The sequence below is a fragment of the Balaenoptera physalus genome (assembly GCF_965194825.1).
Source record: "Balaenoptera physalus genome assembly, chromosome: 12".
NCBI classification, from domain to species: domain Eukaryota; kingdom Metazoa; phylum Chordata; class Mammalia; order Artiodactyla; family Balaenopteridae; genus Balaenoptera; species Balaenoptera physalus.
The window spans coordinates 75,840,188-75,860,703 of record NC_138897.1 but is presented as its reverse complement, the minus strand read 5'-3'; the positions used below and the strand labels follow the sequence as shown (position 1 = coordinate 75,860,703).

The 20,516-nt window shown below is 49.8% G+C and overlaps 1 protein-coding gene across 1 annotated transcript; it reads left to right on the top strand.

Moving 5' to 3' along the window:
* The first annotated feature begins 54 nt into the window (after positions 1-54).
* SF3A1 (splicing factor 3a subunit 1) lies at positions 55-19,678 on the top strand. Its single transcript, XM_082418423.1, has 16 exons — positions 55-247; positions 2,975-3,096; positions 7,748-7,955; positions 9,127-9,384; positions 11,460-11,534; positions 12,262-12,412; positions 12,780-12,973; positions 13,951-14,068; positions 14,332-14,517; positions 15,239-15,360; positions 15,462-15,707; positions 16,266-16,473; positions 16,956-17,110; positions 18,150-18,251; positions 18,365-18,436; positions 19,166-19,678. The coding sequence occupies exons 1-16, from the start codon at positions 185-187 to the stop codon at positions 19,265-19,267; spliced, it is 2,382 nt and encodes a 793-aa protein (XP_082274549.1). The 5' UTR covers positions 55-184; the 3' UTR covers positions 19,268-19,678.
* The last annotated feature ends 838 nt before the right edge of the window (positions 19,679-20,516 follow it).

Here is a 20,516-nt window from a genome sequence, read left to right as displayed (position 1 = left end):
AATTTACGTCACGGAGAAGGGGCGGCCCCGGAAGTGCGTCAACCTCGCCCCCCCCCCCTCGGCGAAGACTTGCTTGGCTGCCGCCATCTTGCGAGCTTGTTGTACTGTTGGTACGGGGAAGCCGCTTTGAGGCCACACCGCTCACCTATACACAGGCGGACTGGCAGCCCTGAGCGTCGCAGTCATGCCGGCCGGACCCGTGCAGGCGGTGCCCCCGCCGCCGCCCGCGGCCACCGAGCCCAAACAGGTACCGCGACCCCCGCACATCGACCTGGGCCCTCCCCTCGGGCGCGGGCCCTCTTTACTCGTGCAGGAAGAAACGCGGTTTGGAAGGGCTTGGAGGGACTCCAGGTCCCAGGAGGCAGCGCGCTTCCCGCCTACCTTCTGTTAGCGAAACAAGCCTGTTAGAACAGTAGTTCTCAAAGTGTGGTCCGCGGACCGGCTAGCATCACCTGGGAGTTTATTAGAAATTCTGAGTTTCCACCCTAGACCTTTTAAATCAGAATCTGCATTTTAACAAGATCCCAAGGTGGTTCATTAAAGTTTGAGAAGCACGGATCCAGCGCATCCACCGGTCTTCTGTGTTAATTGGGCCCACCGGCCCCCAGTCTTTGCCCTGGAGTCCCGAATTTCCCAGCCTGCACAGTGCATCTTTGAACGTTAATTCTCAGCATCTGTGTAGTGCTTACTCTAAGCCAGACACCGTGCCAGGCTCCGACGGAATGAATGAATCGCAGCTTCTGCTTTATTTAGGGAGCTCACAGACTAGTGGGGAGACAGATATAAGTGAATACTCAATAAATGTTTTTGCCTCATTTACCATAAATGATACAGTTTCAGCCAGCCCTTCAAAAGATCTCAGTCAGCTAAGGAGGAAAGACGTGGGTCAGTAATTGCAATGTGATATAAGTGTCAAGTACAAAGGAGACAGGAATTCTAATCAACATTGCTTTGGTGGGATATAGGTGAGACTAAGGTAGGTGAAGCCCACCGGCATGAAAGGTAAATTGCGTTTAGAAGAATGAATCAGTAGTTCACCAGATAGGTGATTGGGATGGGAAATACCATTCTTTATTCATTCAGCAAACATTTATTGAGCACATCCTGTATGCTGACCACTGCAAGTACCTATGTATCCCTGGCATTTTCCCAGTATCTTGGGGAAAAATAACCAAGGTAATACCAGATAAGTGCCAAGATACCAAGGTGGGAATCAGATGGTGCCTCTTGTCAAGAGTAAAGAAGGTTAAAGCATAGGGTTGGGAAAGTGGTGGTTAAGAGGTGTATTTCTGGGGATTTGAACTTTTCCTGGCAGGCTATTGGGAGAAAAGGAAGGGATGTAAGCCAGATAGTGACATATTTGTATTTCAGAAATTCAGGTAAACAGTGATGGGGAGAATTGCTAGGAGGACAGGTTAGTCATGTTATTTAAAAGATGTTGAGAGCCTGGCCTAGATTGTGGCTGGGGCATGGGACAGAGGGGATGGGCAAGCTCAAATCACAAAAGGGCTGATGGTGCAGGCTCTCCCTCCAAAGTGTTACATTGGAATCCTGGTTCTGCCATTGGGCCAGTTAAGGTCTCCATTCCTCAGTTTGTCATCTGTAAAATGACAAGACAATAATATAATAATAATAATAAGGGTACTTAATCTCTTAGGGCTCTGTAAGGGTTATAGATTTAATATGTTTAAGGTGCTTAGGAAAGTATATGGAACCTACTCTGTGCTTGATAAATGTTCTTATCATTGAACGTGTAGGCTGAGGAAGGGAGAAGAGACCCACGTTTCTGCCCTGGATGACTGGAGGCATGGTTGGCCGTTCATGAGGAAAGCGGTTAGAGATGAAAGTGCCCAGGACTGCTGGATCTAAAGCTGTGTGGCACATAAGAGTGATGTGGGACGTTGATGTGGGTAGAATGGTTCAGCCTACAGGTGCTAGGGGAAGTGGAGGACATTTTGTAAGTGCCTGACTGAGGACAGTGTGTATAGTGTGAAGAGAACCAAGAACAGAATTTTGGGGACCCCTAACACTAGAGGGCAGGAGGTGAAACAGGAGCCAGGAGAGAACCTTGGATAAAATGGTGAGCAAGAAGGAAATACAGGTGGGAATGGGACCTGGGAGTTGAGAGTTTTGTGAAAGAGTGGTCACTGGTCACACAGCCAGATAACCGATGTAGCTGGCTGTAGGCCGTCATTTCTGACTTTGCCATGAGCACTTGAAATGAAGGGGGATCAAATGGGAGGTGAGCAAGTGGGAATGGCAAGGCTGAGAGAACTCAGGCTGTTTAGCTACCAGAGGAGGGTGGGGAGAAGGCAGTAGCAGAAAGGAACATGAAGGCAGGGGAGAAAATTTGTTTTTCTAAAATGAGAGACTTGACCCTTTGTTTACTAAGGGGAAGAAGCTGGTGAGGAAAGAATATTGGAATTTATGGGGCAGTTAATGTTGAGTACATTTTACATTAACATTTGAACATTAAGTGACGGTTTAGACTATGGAATGGATGCAGAGGGAAAGGGCATTCAAGGCAGAAGAAGTGGCCAGCAAGGAGTTTCCCATTTCTTTATTCAGCAGACAATTCTTACATATCCCGTATCAGGCACATCCAAGGGTGGGGATACAGGCATGGCCTTCTGGATTCTGGAATGTGGTTTCTCAGAACGTGGTTAGATTTCCCCCCTCCATCTAAATCACATGGACACTTGGTAAAAATGCAGATTCCCAGTGTCACAGAGATGCTCTAGCTGGAGGGGAGCCAGGGAGGCTGCTCTTTTCATTGGTTCCCTGGGAAAGTCCCATGCAAGCACAGAGCAGTTGAGAGAGCGGCTCTTCTGGAGCAGAGGTTCCTGACTCGAGGAAAGTCTCGATGAATTGGGCGGGAGAGTCTGTATTCTCAATAATATCCTAGAGGAGTTTAATGGTGGGCATCTGGCACCCAGCCAGGAACTTTAAGACCTTCCTTTTCCTGTTTTCACAGCCCACGGAAGAGGAAGCATCTTCAAAGGAGGATTCTACCCCTTCCAAGCCAGTGGTGGGTATTATTTACCCTCCTCCAGAGGTCAGGAATATCGTTGACAAGACTGCCAGCTTTGTGGCCAGGTAACATAGCTACTCCTGCTCGTGTGGGTCACGGGTAGATTTTAGCATCAAGAGCTCCTGAATTTGCACAAGGGTAACACTTGGGTTTTTAGAGTGGTATTGTTGGCTTAGGCCTGTCAGCTCATCTAAAACCACAACATGGTGTGAGGTAGGCAGTGGGCAGGACTGGCATCTCTAACATGGTATGCCGGTGGCAGAGTACAAGGCACACCCAGCTCCAGAGTCACCAAGAACCTGTGCTTCCAAACCGAGCCTGAGGAAATACCTGGAAAACTGCTTTGTCATGGGTAATGTGTGTCTGTATCTGAGCTACTGGTCTTAGGAAGACAAAAGGGAGTTGATCATTCTCATTGTGCAAGGACTGCATTTCCTTTGACCCATCTGCAAAATGGAATAAAATACCACCTCAGAATTGTTGTGAGGCAGGGGTGAGGGGACTGAGTGCAGTTCGGGTACATAATGTAGCTATTACCTCAGATGGCATGGAAATCAGCTTGATCTCCTCTTGTTCCTCGCCATTACACTTCCTCAGATGGAGTCTTCTTGATGGCCACTTGACTCCAAAGGTCAACCATCCCTTAGTTTAGGGCATTTCAAGTATTCCTTTGGCAGCCAGCAGGCCACATCCAGCCTACAGATCTTTTTGTTCATTCTCAACAATATATATTTTTTTAACTTTTGAATTAGTTGTCACTGTTTAAAAATGAGATTGCACAGTAAATCTGGATTTCTGGCTTCTCTTGGTGAATTGGACGGCTCCTTGCATGGAAGCAGTCGCTGGCCTGAGCAGACTGCTGCCCTCAGTCAGGGCATATGCTCTCCAGGGAGCCACACCTTGACCCTGAGGCAGCATCCCCATCATGATACATCATTTAACATATGGGTCCTTCCTTTCTCAACCTCTTTATAAAATGAAACATAGAAAGAGGTTACTCTGGTTGATGTCTTTCACTGTGTCAGGCTCCATGCGGGTTAACCTTTCTCATTTCAAAGGCTTTGACCAACCTGGATATTGGGTTAAAACAGCTCTGTGCTTGATTGAACATTATTAGGCCATGTCAGATTTAGGGCAGCAGGTGTTGTGTTTATAAGTTTAATATTTCATAGCAATGCTCATTCTTCCCCTTGTCCCCTGATTTTTTTTTTTTTTTTTAATTAATTTACTTTTGGCTGCGTTGGGTCTTCATTGCTGCGTGCAGGCTTTCTCTAGTTGTGGCGAGCGGGGGCTACTCTTTGTTGTGGTGCACGGGCTTCTCATTGCGGTGGCTTCTCTTGTTGCAGAGCACGGGCTCGAGGCATATGGGCTTCAGCAGTTGTGGCACGTGGGCTCAGTGGTTGTGGCTCGCGGGCTCTAGAGCTCAGGCTCAGTATTTGTGGCGCGTGGGCTTAGGTGCTCCGCAATATGTGGGATCTTCCCAGACCGGGGCTCGAACCCATGTGCCCTGCATTGGCAGGCGGATTCTTAACCACTGTGCCACCAGGGAAGTTCACCTCCTGATATGTTTTCCTATTTAAAACAATAAATAGGAAAAGAGTGTAAGAGGAAGAATCACCACAGTCTCGCGACCAGAATAGCTTCTACTAGCTGTTTTCACTTTTTCCTTTTTCCTTCTGGCCCTTGGCATCCTTTTTTAGATTCTTGTAATACTAGTAGAGATACTTTCATATCCTGCTTTTTCCATTTGCACTGTATTGTAAGCATTTTCCTGTGTTGGTCCATGGTCTCCTGGTGCTGCATGGTCCTCTCTGGAAAGGATGCACCATGTTAAGGTGATGGGCCTTCCTTGACTTGGCTGACTCCTCTGTATTTTCCTTTGAAGTTGTTTCCAACATTTCAGTTTGGCAAACGAAGCTATGGGGAAGTCTCTGAGCATTTTCTTTCCCTTTTAGATTGTTTTCCTAGAAGAAAATTCTGTGTGGCACATTACTGGCTAAAAGAGCATTTTAAAATATTTCTTATTTAGCCAAGTAGCTTTCCAATAATTTTGTGCCAGCCACAAAAATAAGAATCTCTCCAAGTTCTGTTAATAATAAATCTATATGTCCACATCTCTAGATCTATTTTTGACTATGATGATTGCCTTGTAGGCATTTCTGAAATCTGTGGACTTGCTTTTGTTTACGTTGCAATGAAGGGACAGAGCAGCATCTCATTCTGGGTTAAAAGCAAACATGCAGGACCCTCTGCTTTACTTCTGTTGGGTTCACATGTATTGATTGATTGAGCATAGAGTAAAAAATCACCAACCCAGTGTGGTTTTCCAAAAGGAGTTTTTTCTCTCTAGGTTTGGTCTTCCCTTCCCTGCATTTTCCTGTCAAGAAATTAAGGGAAATTACTCTTAAAAAGTCCCACCAGCTAGGTTGAGTCAGAATCGTGTCTTTTTCTGCTGAAATCTATTCCTTGTGTTAGAAAATATAATTCTAAAATTAACATTAAGCTAATTTAAAGCAACAGAGTAGCTTGGAATGAACATGCCTGCGTTCTTGTTGTTTTATATTTCAGATTGTTCCCAGATGTGAGGTTATGGCTTAGGAGGCAGTGGTAGAGGAGACAACCAGAGGCCCTATTTCTAGCAGCCCTTTGTATGGTGGCCTAGTTTAGCCATATTTAAATGCACATTTACCCTCCTCCTTGTGTGGTTTGCATTATTTAAGAGGGTGGAAGAATGCTTCTTCCTCAAGCATGGGGTTTCAGCTGGACTAATGCATTGTCACATTCAGACCTCATGGTGTTAGTCACGCTGCAGAGTGTGACCAGAACTTGTGGAGGAGCTAGCCAGGGTGCTGATGACCACTGCCGTGGTGGCTAAACTGGGGCACAGCGTCACCTGCACCCTGTGTCCTGCCCTGTCTTCAGCTGACAGGGCCAGGGTATGAAAGTGGAGTGACCCGGGTGCCACCAGCCTCTGGAGCTGTCCTTTGGTGTGTTTGGGGCACCTCTGAGTGCAGGGCTCTGGTCAGAGGAATGATGGAAACCCCCCAGATCATCTCTCATCTTTATAGGACAGCCCCTTCTAGCCTTCATAGGAGTAACAGTCCCTGGCATTTGCAGGCCACTGTATGATTCAAAAAGACTTTGGCGTCTCATTAACTAATTCGCTTTTCTCAGTATTTCAAAGTAGGGAGAGAAGGTGGTTTTTGCCATATTTTACGCATGGGAGATTGAGTCAAAGAGGTTTGCTAACTTGGTGAGTCAGTAGTGAACCCAAAACTTGAATGTGTCCACATCTTGTGTCTTTAAGGTTAGTTCACTTCCATAGATGTTGTGGATGTGTGACACCTTGAAATATTACTGTTGGGATTCTTTAAAAAAATCAGGGTTCCCTACACATCATAAGAGAGACATTTTTCATTCTGAGGGTTTAAAGGCATACAAATTGGGGGACTTCCCAGTGGTTAAGAATCTGCCTGCCAATGCAGGGGACATGGGTTCGTGCCCTGGTCTGGGAAGATTCCACATGCCGCGGAGCAACTAAGCCCATGTGCCACAACTACTGAGCCTGTGCTCTAGAGCCCGCAACCCACAGCTACTGAAGCCTGCTCTCCACAACTGCTGAAGCCTGCGCTCCTAGAGCCCGTGCTCCGCAACAAGAGAAGCCACTGCAATGAGAAGCCTGTGCGCCACGATGAAGAGTAACCCCCGACTCGCCACAGCTAGAGAAAGCTCGTGTGTAGCAACGAAGACCCAGTGCAACCAAAAATAAAAAATAAATTAATTTTAAAAAAATGCATACAAATTGGGGACATAGGGTGTATGTGGGAAACTATTCCAGATACAGAGAGAGATGGGGACCTCCCTGCCGTTCTCACCACTCCCCTGTCATGTGAATGCGCCTTATGCAGCAGCACAGATGCGGTCCTTGGAGAACAGTGTTTCCTATATGAGCCTCACCCAGTAGTAAATGAGGTGATTTTAGCCAATATTTGGACAAGGCATTAAATCCCATTAAATTTTCATATTTTTTTTCTTCCTTCTTGTTACCCAAAGGACAAAGTCTCACTTTGGTGCTAGCATATCTTTTAATACCTCCCCAGCACTCAGTCATCACACTTTTAACTAAGAGAACTGGCCTCAATCTCAGCAAACTTCAGCTAAACTTTAACCATGTTACTTTGTTTTCATTGTATTGAATTTTATGACTGCCTTTTGTTAGTAAAGCCATAATGATTTTTATCTGAAGTAGTAATACTTGCCTTCCCACCCCGCTCCGGCTGTGCCATGGCTTGTGGGATTTTAGTTCCCCAACCAGGGATTGAACCCAGGCCCTCGGCAGTGAGAGCACGGAGTCCTAACCACTGGACACCAGGGAATTCCCATGCCTTCTTAAGTATATTTTTTAAAGTAAATAAATTTTATTAAAAGAAAAAAGCAATAGTCCAGATGGTTTTGGAAATGGCAAGACTGGCAGAGGAGCTGCAGGAATGATGGAGGTCTGGAGACCCTGTGGTAGAGGAGGCCTGCGCAGGCCGAAGGAGGCAGGGGGCACTGGCCGCTGATGCCAGGAGTCTCGAAGAGGACCTCTGCTGTGTTGAGGGACGGGCTACTTTGAGTGATAGGTGATGGCAAGAATGGGGCTTGCATGGGCAGTGTTCTGGTCTGAGCAGCTGCAAGGGTTGTGGTATTAATGCTTCTCTTTTTTCCTTTTTCTAGAAACGGGCCTGAATTTGAAGCTAGGATACGACAGAACGAGATCAACAACCCCAAGTTCAACTTCCTGAATCCCAATGACCCTTACCATGCCTACTACCGCCACAAGGTCAGCGAGTTCAAGGAGGGGAAAGCCCAGGAGCCCTCGGCTGCCATCCCCAAGGTCATGCAGCAGCAGCAGCAAGCCACCCAGCAGCAGCTGCCCCAGAAGGTTGGAGCCAGCCCCTCCCTTCGCTTCCCCAGGGCTGAGGGAGGCTGGGACAGGGAGGGGAAGATAATGAACTCTGCTGTCGAGACCTCACAACCACCCAGGGAGAAACTTGAGGTCTTTATCCCCATCTTACAGAGGCAGATGCTGAGGCTCACACAGCAAAGTGTTGCTGACAGTTGGCATTTGCTGAATGCTGCCTGTCACACTCTGTGCTCAGTGCTTTGGGAGCCTTGTCGCATTGGTGCCTCACAGGGGCTGCATGAGGAGGCCAGTAAAGTGACCATTTTTCAGATGAGGAATCTGAGGCTTAGGGAAGCACAATTTACCCAAGGCCACAGAGTCAGGACCCTAAAGTCCATGCTCTCAGTTGCTACTCTTTTCCTTGACCATGGCATGAGGGCAGTGCTGCAGTGTGGCTTGTGGACCCCTTCTTCTGCATCCCTCTCTACTGTCTCACCTTCCCAGGGCCTCTCTTTCTGGCCTGCCCTAATACCCCCTTAGCACTAGGGATGATTAGGGCTATCAGTGAGGACAGGAAGGGCCCTCACATTTTGCCTCCTGTGTAGACCTGGACTGGTCCTTTCTCTTTGCTTCACTCCTGAGCCATGGTGGCAAAGGCTGCCCCTTGTTTTACAGTGGGAAGTAAAGGTTGGAGTAGGTTCTGAGACCTTGTGTTGCAATTTACTACTCCTAGGACCTCAGGTGATCTCAGTTTCCTCATCTATAAAAAGAATTCACAGTACTAGTTCTGTCCACCTCGTGGTTCGTGTAGTGGCCAGATGAGGTAACAAACGTGGAAGTCTTCTGTCCAGTGGGGTCCTCTGCACACATGTAGGGCTTACTACATTCTCTGTCTCCCTTGGGCGGGGTTTCATAAGCTGTGTTCCTGTTAGATCTGCCACGCAGTTTTGGTCCTCAGTTTCAAGGCAGCAGTAGAGATACAGAGGGACTCGGTTCTCATTCAGAAAGCCATTTAGGGAGTCGAGGCTACAGTTGGCCAAGAAATCGGTGCCCTTGTGAGTTAGGATTCTCTCACACCACGTGCCAGTGGCGTGTGCGTGATTAGCAGAAGTGTAGAGGTCTGTGCCGTCTGCCGGGGGTGCGTCCCCGCCCCCTCTCTGGATTCTCTCCACCCCTGTGCCTCTTGCCTCACATTCCCTTTACATCTTAGGTTCAAGCCCAAGTGATCCAAGAGACCATCGTGCCCAAAGAGCCCCCTCCTGAGTTCGAGTTCATTGCAGACCCCCCCTCCATCTCAGCCTTCGACCTGGACGTGGTGAAGCTGACGGCTCAGTTTGTGGCCAGGAATGGGCGCCAGTTTCTGACCCAGCTGATGCAGAAAGAGCAGCGCAACTACCAGTTTGACTTCCTTCGCCCGCAACACAGCCTTTTCAACTACTTTACGAAGCTGGTGGAACAGTATACCAAGGTGCCTGGGCAGGGCGGGGGCCGGGGTGCTGGGCCCAGGGAAGGAAGGCATCTTACCATCAGCACTCTATCCACTCACTGTCTGCAAGGATCCCGCTCCTGTGTGGGGTCCCCAGGCAGATGTTAAAAATCCCAGTTCAGTATAAAATCTTGATTTCTATTCAGTTTTCCTAGTAAACGCAACGTAGACTGCTGTTTCTAAAGAGAAAGGAAATGCGTGATTGATAACTCATTAGGTGAGTGCCTGCTGCGTGATAAGGCCAAGTGGCGCTAGTTGCTTTTATGTACATTTAAATGTTCGGTTGCCTCAGTAGGGCTTGAGAAGAAGCAAGCTCTTAATAGTTGCCTCCTATTATTACCTAATTTTATCCTCACAAGAATCCATAAGGTAAGTGTTTTCCTTCCTATTTCAAAAAGCTCAGAGAGGTGAAGTACTTACTTGTGGTCTCTCAGCTAGTAAGTAGCTGCACTGAGATTTAACCAACTTTTGACTCTGAAACCTCTGTTGTTTTCCACCCTAAAAAGTACCATGAATTAGAAGTATCATTTAAATAGGCATTGGGAAGCAATTTAAAATAAATAAGTGTAGCCAGTATTGAGTACTTATATTATGTAGTATCTTCTCATTTAATCCCTAATAACCTATAAGGTAGCCACTGTTATTATATTCATTTTACAGAAGAGGAAACTGAGGCACAGAGAAGTTAACTTGACCAGGGTTGCACAGCTAGGGAGTTGCAGAGCAGGGATTTGAGTGCTGGCATTTTTATTCCAGACCCTAAGATCTTAATTATCACGCTGCGTTGTTGCAATCAAGAATGCAGACAAGTCAATACTGGTATTTAAAATAATCAGATCGCTAATTTATTAAAAAGTACACTGGTATAGATATGCCTGTGGAACATTTTTCTTGCTACATACATAATGGAGGTTGTCTTTCCTTTTAGTGGCATGGTTTGCACATCTGTTTTTGATATCTAGAAACAATATGTTAAAGATCTGACTTGAAAGGTTATGTAATGATTTCCTCTAACTTCATTCACTTTAAGTGTATAACTAGAAAGAATGACAAAAATGTTTGTGTTTAGGAAGTCCAGAAGCTAGGAGAGTAGCTGAAATAACAATCATTCAAGTCATAAGACCCAAGGGTTATTGTAACTACACAGTATCAATTTTAAGTGAGCCCTGGGTTAATTTCTCTCAGTGGACTGCTTCCAGAGTTAAAGGTCCACAGATTCCTTTTTATTCTGTTAACTTCCTATTCCTTCTCCTTCAGAATTTGGGTATTGACATTCATTACTCTAATCTGAGGGCGCCGGTGTGTCTCTAGGCCTGGGAATTCTAGGAGCAGATCAATTCCTGAGGAAGAAGGACAGAGAGGATGGAGTGGGGCTGAGCTGCTTTGCCAGTGAGAGTGGATACGCTTGGGGCAGTTGGAAAGATTGGCTGTTTTAAACAAAGCCAGCATTCATTCTCTCAGCAAATATGCTTTGAGTGTCAGACACTATTATAGGTGCTGGATATGTAGCAGTGAGCTGAAGACAGAGAAATCCCTGTCTTTGTGGAGACTGGTCTAGTGAAGGGGCAACAGGCAAGTGCAACGTCAGTGTATGTCGGATGGTGATAAATACTATGGAGAAAATGCTAAACAGAAAGCAGGGGATAGAAGTCTAGGGAGGTGGAGCCTGTGGGCTGCAGTCTTCAGTAAAGTCATCAGGGGGCCTCTTGGCATGTGCAGAAGGGTAAAGGGCAGATCCGCCCCCTGAGAGCAGTCATCACATGCTGACTGTATGCTCAGTGATCTGGTGGTGGTTTTGCATACTTTCCTGCTACCCTTGGCAACCTTTTAAGTTGATGATGCCAACTTTAAGTGGCAGTGTCACCATTTTGTAGAAGGAAACCAAGTTACAGAGGTTGAGTAACTTGCCCAAAGTTGCACAGCCAAGTGGAGCTGAGATTGGATCCCAGAATCCCATGCTTTCCTTTCTCCTGTGCCTTTCCACAGGCCCAGGAAGGCCACTTCTTTGTCCCGTGTTGTGCTGCACTGACAGTTGCTTTAAATCTTCTGTGTTTCAGATCTTGATTCCACCCAAAGGCTTATTTACCAAGCTCAAGAAAGAGGCAGAGAACCCCCGGGAAGTTTTGGACCAGGTAAACTAAATTTCTTATAACCAGTTACTGACGGCACTAACATTACATTTTGTGGGTTCTGTTGTGTGTTTGGAAGTAGGCTCCGAACCAGTACCTTGTTATGCTCCAGGCACAGTCGTGGTGGGAGGAAAGGCCTTGAGGCTACAAAGACCAAGAAACCTGGATTCTCTGCTCCCCAACTTTCTGCTCTGCTGTCTGCTTCAGTCTCTTCTTTTCTTCTGTTGCTAGAAGCCAGCTTTTGAACGGGTTCTCTGGTGACAACTGCCTTTTGAAGTCCCAGGTTTTCAGAGTCGAAGAAAGAGGGCATATTGGTGCTGGCTGTTCTGGGTGGCTGCTTGAGGCTTCTGTTTTGCAGGCTTTCAGACTGCTGCTGCTTTTGTGGGCACTTGGTTGTCATGCAAACTTCTGGGAGGGAGTTTGCTAGCCACTCACCAACTGAAGCAGAAAACTTTGAGGTTATAACAAACAGCTGCCCAGACAAAAGGTCTCTCTGGGCCCCAGACAGAAGGTCTCTGTGGCATGTCATATTTTCATCCTGTCCAAACTCTGAGCCTGGCTGAAACCAGATACAAATACCATAGTCTGCCCCAGGAAGTTCCCCTTTATGGGCAGATCAGCTTCCTATTCTGAAGGAGACGTTGGCTTTGGTGAAGGCCTTGGAGATGATAGCCTCCTCAGGAGCAGACTCTGATTCAGCTCAGCACCATGCTGTTTCCCATCCCTTCAGGTATGTTACCGAGTGGAGTGGGCCAAGTTTCAGGAGCGTGAGAGGAAGAAGGAAGAGGAGGAGAAGGAAAAGGAACGGGTGGCCTATGCTCAGATTGACTGGCATGATTTTGTGGTGGTGGAAACAGTGGACTTCCAACCCAATGAGCAAGGTAGGTCTATGAGGAAGGTAGGTCTGTGACTCCAGTTAGGGGAGCCAGGATCTTGGAGCCATCCTGGGAGATCTCTTCCAGCTGTCCCCAAGGAGCAGCAGAATCCCTCAGAGGGTTCTATGGACATCTGTTTCTTCTCTGCTTCTGGAAGACTTCACTTCTACCACATTGCCCCAGTTAAACCCAATTGAACAAATATTATCGTGCCTGACAATAATGGCCCAACGGGTGGGCCTCTGGAGATAGGAGAGGAATCAGACAGTCCCAGCCCTCAGAGAGTTGACAGTGTGGAGAGGGCAGATAGATGGGGCTTTGATAAGGAGCATCTGTGGAACCCTGCCTTTGACTCTGGCTCACCCTTTGCCAGGGAACTTCCCTCCCCCCACCACCCCAGAGGAGCTGGGGGCCCGAATCCTCATTCAGGAGCGCTACGAGAAGTTTGGGGAGAGTGAGGAGGTCGAGATGGAGGTCGAATCTGATGAGGAGGACGAGAAACAGGAGAAGGCGGAGGAGCCTCCGTCCCAGCTGGACCAGGACACCCAAGTGCAAGACATGGATGAGGTATGCTCCTGGAGCCCAAGAAGATGGCGGTGCTCTCCTCCAGGGAAGTCCAGCTCCCTTGTGAATCTTGAAAGGAAGTGTGGGTTCCTGAAGGAGTCCTGGCTGAGTAGCTGCCCAAGCCCAGGCAGCACAGAGCCTCTTTCCAGCTCAGGCAACAAAGATTCATTCATAGGCAAGGATCTGAAAGCTGTGCTGGCCCTGTTCTGTGACCTTCCTCCTTTGCCCAGGGGCCCTGCTCACTACCGACCCCAGGCTGGCTCTCAGTTAGGGAAACCTCTATACCATGTACTTTGACGCTTTTGCGCTGAGGCCCAAATGATCAGCAGTTTCCAGAGCTTTTCTTTTTTTCTGGGTGGGGGCGCACACCGTGTGGCACGCGGGATCCTAGTTCCCCGGCCAGGGATCGAACCCATCCCCCCTGCAGTGGAAGCACGGAGTCCTAACCACTGGACCTCCAGGGAAGTCCTCCAGAGCGTTGCTAAGTGGCTTTCGGCCTCCTCTACCCCCATCGAGGCAGGCTCTCCAAGCAGGCATAGAGTCTCCAGAGCCAAACTGCTTTCCTCCCCTCGGAAAGAATTTGTGTGCAGCCTGAGAATAAAGGCACATGTGTCTGGGAATTGACTTTTTCTCTCCCTCCCAGCATTGCTTCTTGAGCAGCTACCATTGAACACAGACTTGTTCCCCGCACCCCTCTCCATCACGTTAAGTGCCCTTGGCCTCCTGTGACTGCCTGGTGCCAGCTGCTGGAAATGCCTGGGCAGAGTGTTAGCACCACGGCCCCCAGCCCTCCCATTCATGCTGTGAGGAAGCAGCTTGGCCAGCTGCCGGCTGGCCTCGGCTGCCCTGGGAGGCTTAGCACATGGATGCTGACCGGCAGGGGCCTAGGCTCTTTGCCACCCTGAGAGCCACCAGGGCTCAGCTGCAGGGAGGTGGCTTCTCATCCCCTCTCTGAGTCCTGCCACTACTTTGCTTTTCAGGGTTCAGATGATGAAGAAGAAGGGCAGAAAGTGCCCCCACCTCCAGAGACACCCATGCCACCGCCTCTGCCCCCAACTCCAGACCAGGTCATTGTCCGGAAGGACTATGACCCAAAAGGTTGGTTCTGCTCTTCTGCCCTCATGTTCCTCAGACCTGTCCATTTTTAGGAGGGCTCGAGGTGGCTTGTCATAAAGGCATTGATAGCTCCTCTGTCATAGGCCTCACGATGGGGAATGGGACTTCGTCATCGCTGGTGCTCTGGTGCAATGCATAGTGCGAGGTACAGCGTGGCACTGAATGGATGGTGCACAAATGAAATAGCACCCTCTTAACCTGGGCTGCCACCCAGTATTCTCACTCAAGAATCTCTTGCTTTTTAGCTTCCAAGCCCCTGCCTCCAGCCCCTGCTCCAGATGAATATCTCGTGTCCCCCATCACTGGGGAGAAGATCCCTGCCAGCAAAATGCAGGAACACATGCGCATTGGGCTTCTTGACCCCCGTTGGCTGGAGCAGCGAGATCGCTCCATTCGTGAGAAGCAGAGTGATGATGAGGTGTACGCACCAGGTGAGGTTGGGGGGCATCTCCCACTCTGTCCACACCCCTTCTTTGACTCAGCCCCAACTCACTTTGGCCCATGGGGAATCTCTGATCAACTTTATGCTTTAATCAAGCATAGAAGGTAACAGTTGAGGTCAATAAAAGCTTTTGAGGATAGGTGCAGCCTATGACACTACAAAATAACTTCCCATTTTCTAGAAGGACTCTTCATAGGGATTCTTCCAAAGGTAGGCACCTGATGTGGATAGCATGTGTCCATTGACGTCCTAGTGCAAGATCTGACTACAGCTGGGAGAGGTGCTCACTCTCAGGGCTGTCTTAGAATGAAGGCTCTGATGGCTGGAGTACACTGAGCACCTTGAAATGAGACCTGGTGCCTTGACTGTGTGTGAGAAGCAGCATGATAGGGAGGGAGGAAACTGTCCTGGAGGCAGGAGACCAGGCTTTTAGTCCTGACTGCTACTTTCCACGCCACTCACGTGACCCTGTCTTCTCAGTTGCCTTTTGTAAGTCAAGGGGTTGGACAAGCCCTGGTTTACAGGCTTAGTGCTCGTTGGGCAGCCTTCCCTAGGCTCAGAGGACAGGCGTGCTGTATTGGGACCCAGAGATAGCCTTGTCCCATGAGAACAGCCTCCACCCTGCACCAGTAGAGCTGCTGTGTTGTCAGAAGGGCATCTGGTTTAGTTTCCCTTTCTGTCCCCTGCCTCCGTTCTGTGACTATTTCCAGGTCTGGATATTGAGAGCAGCTTGAAACAGCTGGCTGAGCGGCGTACCGACATCTTTGGTGTAGAGGAAACGGCCATTGGTAAGAAGATTGGCGAGGAGGAGATCCAGAAGCCAGAGGAAAAGGTGCAGCTCAGATGACTCTTAGTGCCTTCCCTACCGTCAGACTCACACTTGGGCTCAGTTCCAGGAGCCCTGACAAGCTGTGGCTTTGCTTTCCCATGCAGGTGACCTGGGATGGTCATTCCGGCAGCATGGCCCGGACCCAGCAGGCTGCCCAGGCCAATATCACCCTCCAGGAGCAGATCGAGGCCATCCACAAGGCTAAGGGCTTGGTGCCAGAAGATGATACCAAGGAGAAGATTGGCCCCAGCAAGCCCAATGAAATCCCCCAGCAGCCACCACCTCCGTCTTCAGCCACCAACATCCCCAGCTCAGCCCCACCCATTACCTCGGTGCCCCGGCCACCCGCGGTTAGCCAGCAGCCACCCTGTGACTGGTCTTTCAGAGCTGGGTTCTTGGGGTTAGACATTGTAGGCTGAGAAGGGCAGCTATCTCACAGCGGGCCCAAGCGCTGAGTGGGTCAAGTCGAGAGAAAAAGAACCCTTTAGTTAGAAGTGGGAACCTCCAGCCTGATTTTCCATCTGTGTGGGAGGCTTGGAACAAGGAGGGAGGCGAGTGGCAAATGTGAGAAGCAGGCTTGGGTCAGGGACGGGCTGGAGGGCTTAATGGGTCTTGGAGGACTGCTGGCCTGACTCCAGGGGGCTAAATGGAGGTCAGTGTCTTCAGTGGCTCTCTCAGTGTTTGCCAAGAGCAGCTGGTTGAGTCCCAAGTGGAAAGAGTGTTGCCCTGGGCCTCTCTCAGCGTAGTTCCTGTCAGGGCCCAGTGTGAGGCTGCATTCTCAGCCCCAGGGGGCTGAGTTGAAGCTATCCAGCCCCATCCTCAAAGCTGCAGGTGGCCCGTTGCCAGCTGTGTGTGCTCTTAGAGTGCAGCCTTGGCTTCCTGTGACCTGTGGGTCTTCACCCCCACAGATGCCACCTCCTGTCCGTACCACAGTTGTGTCTGCAGTACCCGTCATGCCCCGGCCCCCGATGGCATCAGTGGTCCGACTGCCCCCCGGCTCAGTGATCGCCCCCATGCCACCGATCATCCACGCGCCCAGGATCAACGTCGTGCCCATGCCTCCCTCGGCCCCTCCTATCATGGCACCCCGCCCACCACCCATGATTGTGCCGACAGGTCAGTGGGTCAGGACTACAGGCCAAGCCCTGAGCAGAGCAGTGGCTGATGGTAGTGCCAGCTGTTCCAGCTGGTGGTCCAGCTCAAAGGAGAGCCTTGAGTTCACCATGTGAGAGATCCCTGAGCTGGGAGCCAGGGGCTTACGGCTCCTGGGGGAGGTAGGCTGATATGGCAGAGCTGGGGTCTGTGCACCCAGAGGGGTCAGCCTGGACAGGCACAGAGGCCTGATGATGCTTGCTGTTGGCTGCCACCTGTTCCATCCATCGGTCCTGCCCCTCCTTCAGTTTCCGGCTACCCAATCTGGGCAGTCTCCCAGGTCCCCCTGCCAGGGAACTTACTGGCTGCCAGACTCAGCAAGGAGTGGTCCTTCACACCTCTGGGAGAAATGGGAAACCTTTGCAATCTCCCCTTTTCACTCTCACCAGCCCTGAGTCCTGGGCCCTTCCTCCCACTCACGTGGCTGCTTATTCCTGTCCTTGCAGCTTTCGTGCCCGCACCGCCTGTGGCACCCGTCCCAGCTCCAGCCCCTATGCCGCCTGTCCACCCCCCACCTCCCATGGAAGATGAGCCTGCCTCCAAGAAACTGAAGACCGAGGACAGCCTCATGCCAGAGGAGGAGTTTCTGCGCAGAAACAAGGTATGCATCTCAGAGTGCTGCCCACAGCCTGGAGTATCTAGATGGGCGGGGGGAGGGTGGGCGGGGGCGGTGTCCAGTCCTGCCCCAGTCACACGCTCCCTGGCCCACCCTGTTCTTCCATGGTTTTGGCTTCTGGGACCTGGGTCAGCCATTGGAGGCCCGTGAAGCTTCTGAGCACACACTAGGTGGGGGGGTCAGCAGCCAGAGGAGCAGACAGCTGTCAGTAGTCCGCCTGGTGTGAACGGTCGCAGAGGCCAGCAGGGACACCCAGCTGCACAGGCAGTAGGACTCAGGTGTGAAAGGGGTTCTGGACATTGGAGGGAATCCTGAGTGCGATTCTTAATTTCTTGGTGGCCTTTGCCTCCAGGTCCAGCCCTTAGGAGATGGTGTGTTGTGGGGATCCTGTGGGGGTACTAGAAATAAGAGCTGGGAACCTTGGCACTGCTGGTGCCTGGGAAAGCTCCAGTGAGGAGGCAGAAACATTCCCAGCACCCCCCCCCCCCAACCGCCAGTGCATTTGACCAGATCTTTTTTCTTTTTTCCTTTTTGATGGTAGTTTCCATTTCTTGAGTACCTACTCAAGTGCTGGGGCAGAGCCACACATTTTACAGTACTTGGTCTGTTGAATGCTCACAACATCACCATCCAGCAGTTGTGATCAGCCGCTTTACAGACATGGTGTTGAGGCTCAGAGAGACCTAGTTAGCAGGGAAGCTGAGTTGGGAACCCAGATCTTCTGACCTCGCAGTTCATATTCTTCCCCCTGTGGTACTTCTTGAGGCTTGCAGAGCACTTTCATGCCTCTTCTTCAGCTCCAGCCTTACCAGTAGGCAGGGATCGTTCTAAAGAAGGGAAACCAATTCTTGAAAAGGGGGAGTGATTTGTTCTATGTCACAAGTGGTGTCAGTAGTGAAACAGGCCAGAGTCCAGGAGCCCTGATGGACAGGTGACATTGTCTCGACTGGCCCAGGAACAGGAGAGCGTAGTTCCTGATTGACTCAGGGCTCCCCAGGCATGATGGCCACCTCCTGTTTTGCAGGGTCCAGTGTCCATCAAAGTCCAGGTGCCCAACATGCAGGATAAGACGGAATGGAAGCTGAACGGACAGGTGCTGGTCTTCACCCTCCCACTCACAGACCAGGTATGAGTTGCTGTCCCCAACTGGCATCAGGTACAGGGGAACCAGAGAGTCGGGGGGAAGCTTCCTGCAGCTGACCTTAGCAAGAGGTGACTGACCTCTCCTCGGTCCCATAGGTCTCTGTCATCAAGGTGAAGATTCACGAAGCCACGGGCATGCCAGCAGGGAAACAGAAGCTGCAGTATGAGGTGAGTTGGGTGTATATAGTCCTTGCCCCCTCTGTTGTCCGAGAAGCTAATAAATCCCTTGTGGAATCAGAGGAGTGGGGGGACACCTGGGTGTGGTCATTTGAGTCCATCCTGGAAGTGATGATGCTGGTGGGGGGTGCTGGGGCAGGTTAGTCTGACAGGGTGAGGCTCTGGCGGGGTCACAGCACAGTCTTGTATTGGGTTTGAATGCCTCAGTGACATCTGGGGACCAGACTTCAGCGTGCTCTGGTAGGTTTCTGTCCCAGTGGTAGAGCCATCCCAGTCAGTGTGGTCTCAGGTAGCCTGGCTTTGTGCTTGGACACAAAGGTGATAGTCCAGCTCACCTTGGTGCCTGCCAGGTCACACAGGACTGCTGTGTTCTCCCTTTTTGGACTTGACAAATCCCCATTCCGGGCCTCAGTTTCCTTCTCTGTAAAGTGAGGCTGTTGATCTCTAAAGGTCTTATGATTTCAGAGTCAAAATTCCATGGGGTTTGTCAGGGCCAGATTTTTGGGGTGTTGACAGCATGGCTTGGTCAGAAGGAAGGAAGAGCAAAGCATTGTGGGAGGAACCAGAGACCTTCACTCCTGCCCTGTGCCACTCCCTTTCCCACCCCACCTTCCTTCAAGCCCTTGTATTTGCTAAGTTCAGAGTGTCGGGACTTGTGAGGCTGCTCTCTGAGTTCAAGGCCAGATTGCCCTGGGCTGAGGCACTCCATCTGTTTTCTAGGGCATTTTCATCAAGGATTCCAACTCGCTGGCTTACTACAACATGGCTAATGGTGCCATCATCCACCTGGCGCTCAAAGAGAGAGGCGGGAGGAAGAAGTAGAAGAGAGAAACCTGCTGTCAGGTCCCAACTACTGCCGTTTTGCCTCTCCTGTCCCCTACCCCTGTCCCAGACCCAGGAGACCCTGCCTTGCGCATTTGTTTCCCTCTTACTAAGTTTGGAAATCCAAATTGTCCTGCAGAGTTTCCTTCCCCCCACTCCTTCCCCACATTGATCAGAGAGGGCTTTCTCAGGCATTCTCCTCCCCAGTGACCCCTGGAATCCCTTTGTGTTTGGGTCTTGATTTGAGGGGTCATTTCTTCAGGTAGCCCATTAGGAAATGTGAAACCAGGGATGTCCTATAGGATGTTATCATAGTGCCAAGTGACACTTGGCTGATAGAATATCGTTGTTATCATGAATCATTTTGTATCTTGCCATGGGCTAATAAACCTCTCCGACCCTTCTCGTGAAGTTAATGTCCTGAGACTTGTCTCCTGGTCACCTGTGCCCTGCCCAGACCTAGGAGCATGGCACAGTGCCTTGTGGCTCCTCTTCTGCTCTGAGGAATGCTGGGCTTTTAACTACATTCTTGCTGCCATCAAGTCTTCTATGGCTCTTTCTTCGATATATTTTTATTGCCTTTTTGAAACACATGGATCCTCCAAAGGCATAGCCCTGTACGTATAACAGACTAATACGTATAACATGCCTTCAACATGCCAGGACCACAAAAGAACACAGACAGATGGGATGCAGTTCCTAGGTCAGTGGGCAGCATGCAGATGAGACTAGAGGGTGGCAGTTTCCTGCAGGCCAGGGATCACTCATCACCTGATAAGTGACCTTGGGCAGGTGGCTTATCCTGAGTGAGCACAAGTATATGATGAGGTTTTAAAAAAAAAAATGTGTTCATTTTAAAAATGCTTCATTGTGCCAAGGCCATGAACTATTTTAAGAACTTTATAAAATTTAGCCAACTACTCCTTATTGTTTTAAGCACTTTATCAATTTTAACTCATGTAAAATTTTTTTTTTTTTTTTGGCTGCACTGTGTGGCTTGCAGGAGCTCAGTTCCCTGACCAGGGATTGAACCCAGGCCATGGTAGTGAACGCCTGGAATCCTAACCACTAGGCCACTAGGGAACTCCCTAACTCATGTAATCCTGATGTGGGTGTTCCTGTTTTACACTTGAGTAAACTGAGGCACAGAGATGCTGAATCACATGCCCACAGTTACACAGTAAGAAGATAAAAAGAGAATGTGTGCAAAACACTTGTCAGTCCTTGCCCCATAGTAAGGGCCAGACAC

Bases quoted from the DNA above. Each gene is read 5' to 3' on its own strand.
- SF3A1 (XM_082418423.1), top strand. From the start codon at position 185: ATGCCGGCCGGACCCGTGCAGGCGGTGCCCCCGCCGCCGCCCGCGGCC. The intron at 12,413-12,779 runs GTAGGTCTATGA...ACCCTTTGCCAG, and splicing joins CTTCCAACCCAATGAGCAAG to GGAACTTCCCTCCCCCCACC. The intron at 18,437-19,165 runs GTGAGTTGGGTG...TCTGTTTTCTAG, and splicing joins AACAGAAGCTGCAGTATGAG to GGCATTTTCATCAAGGATTC.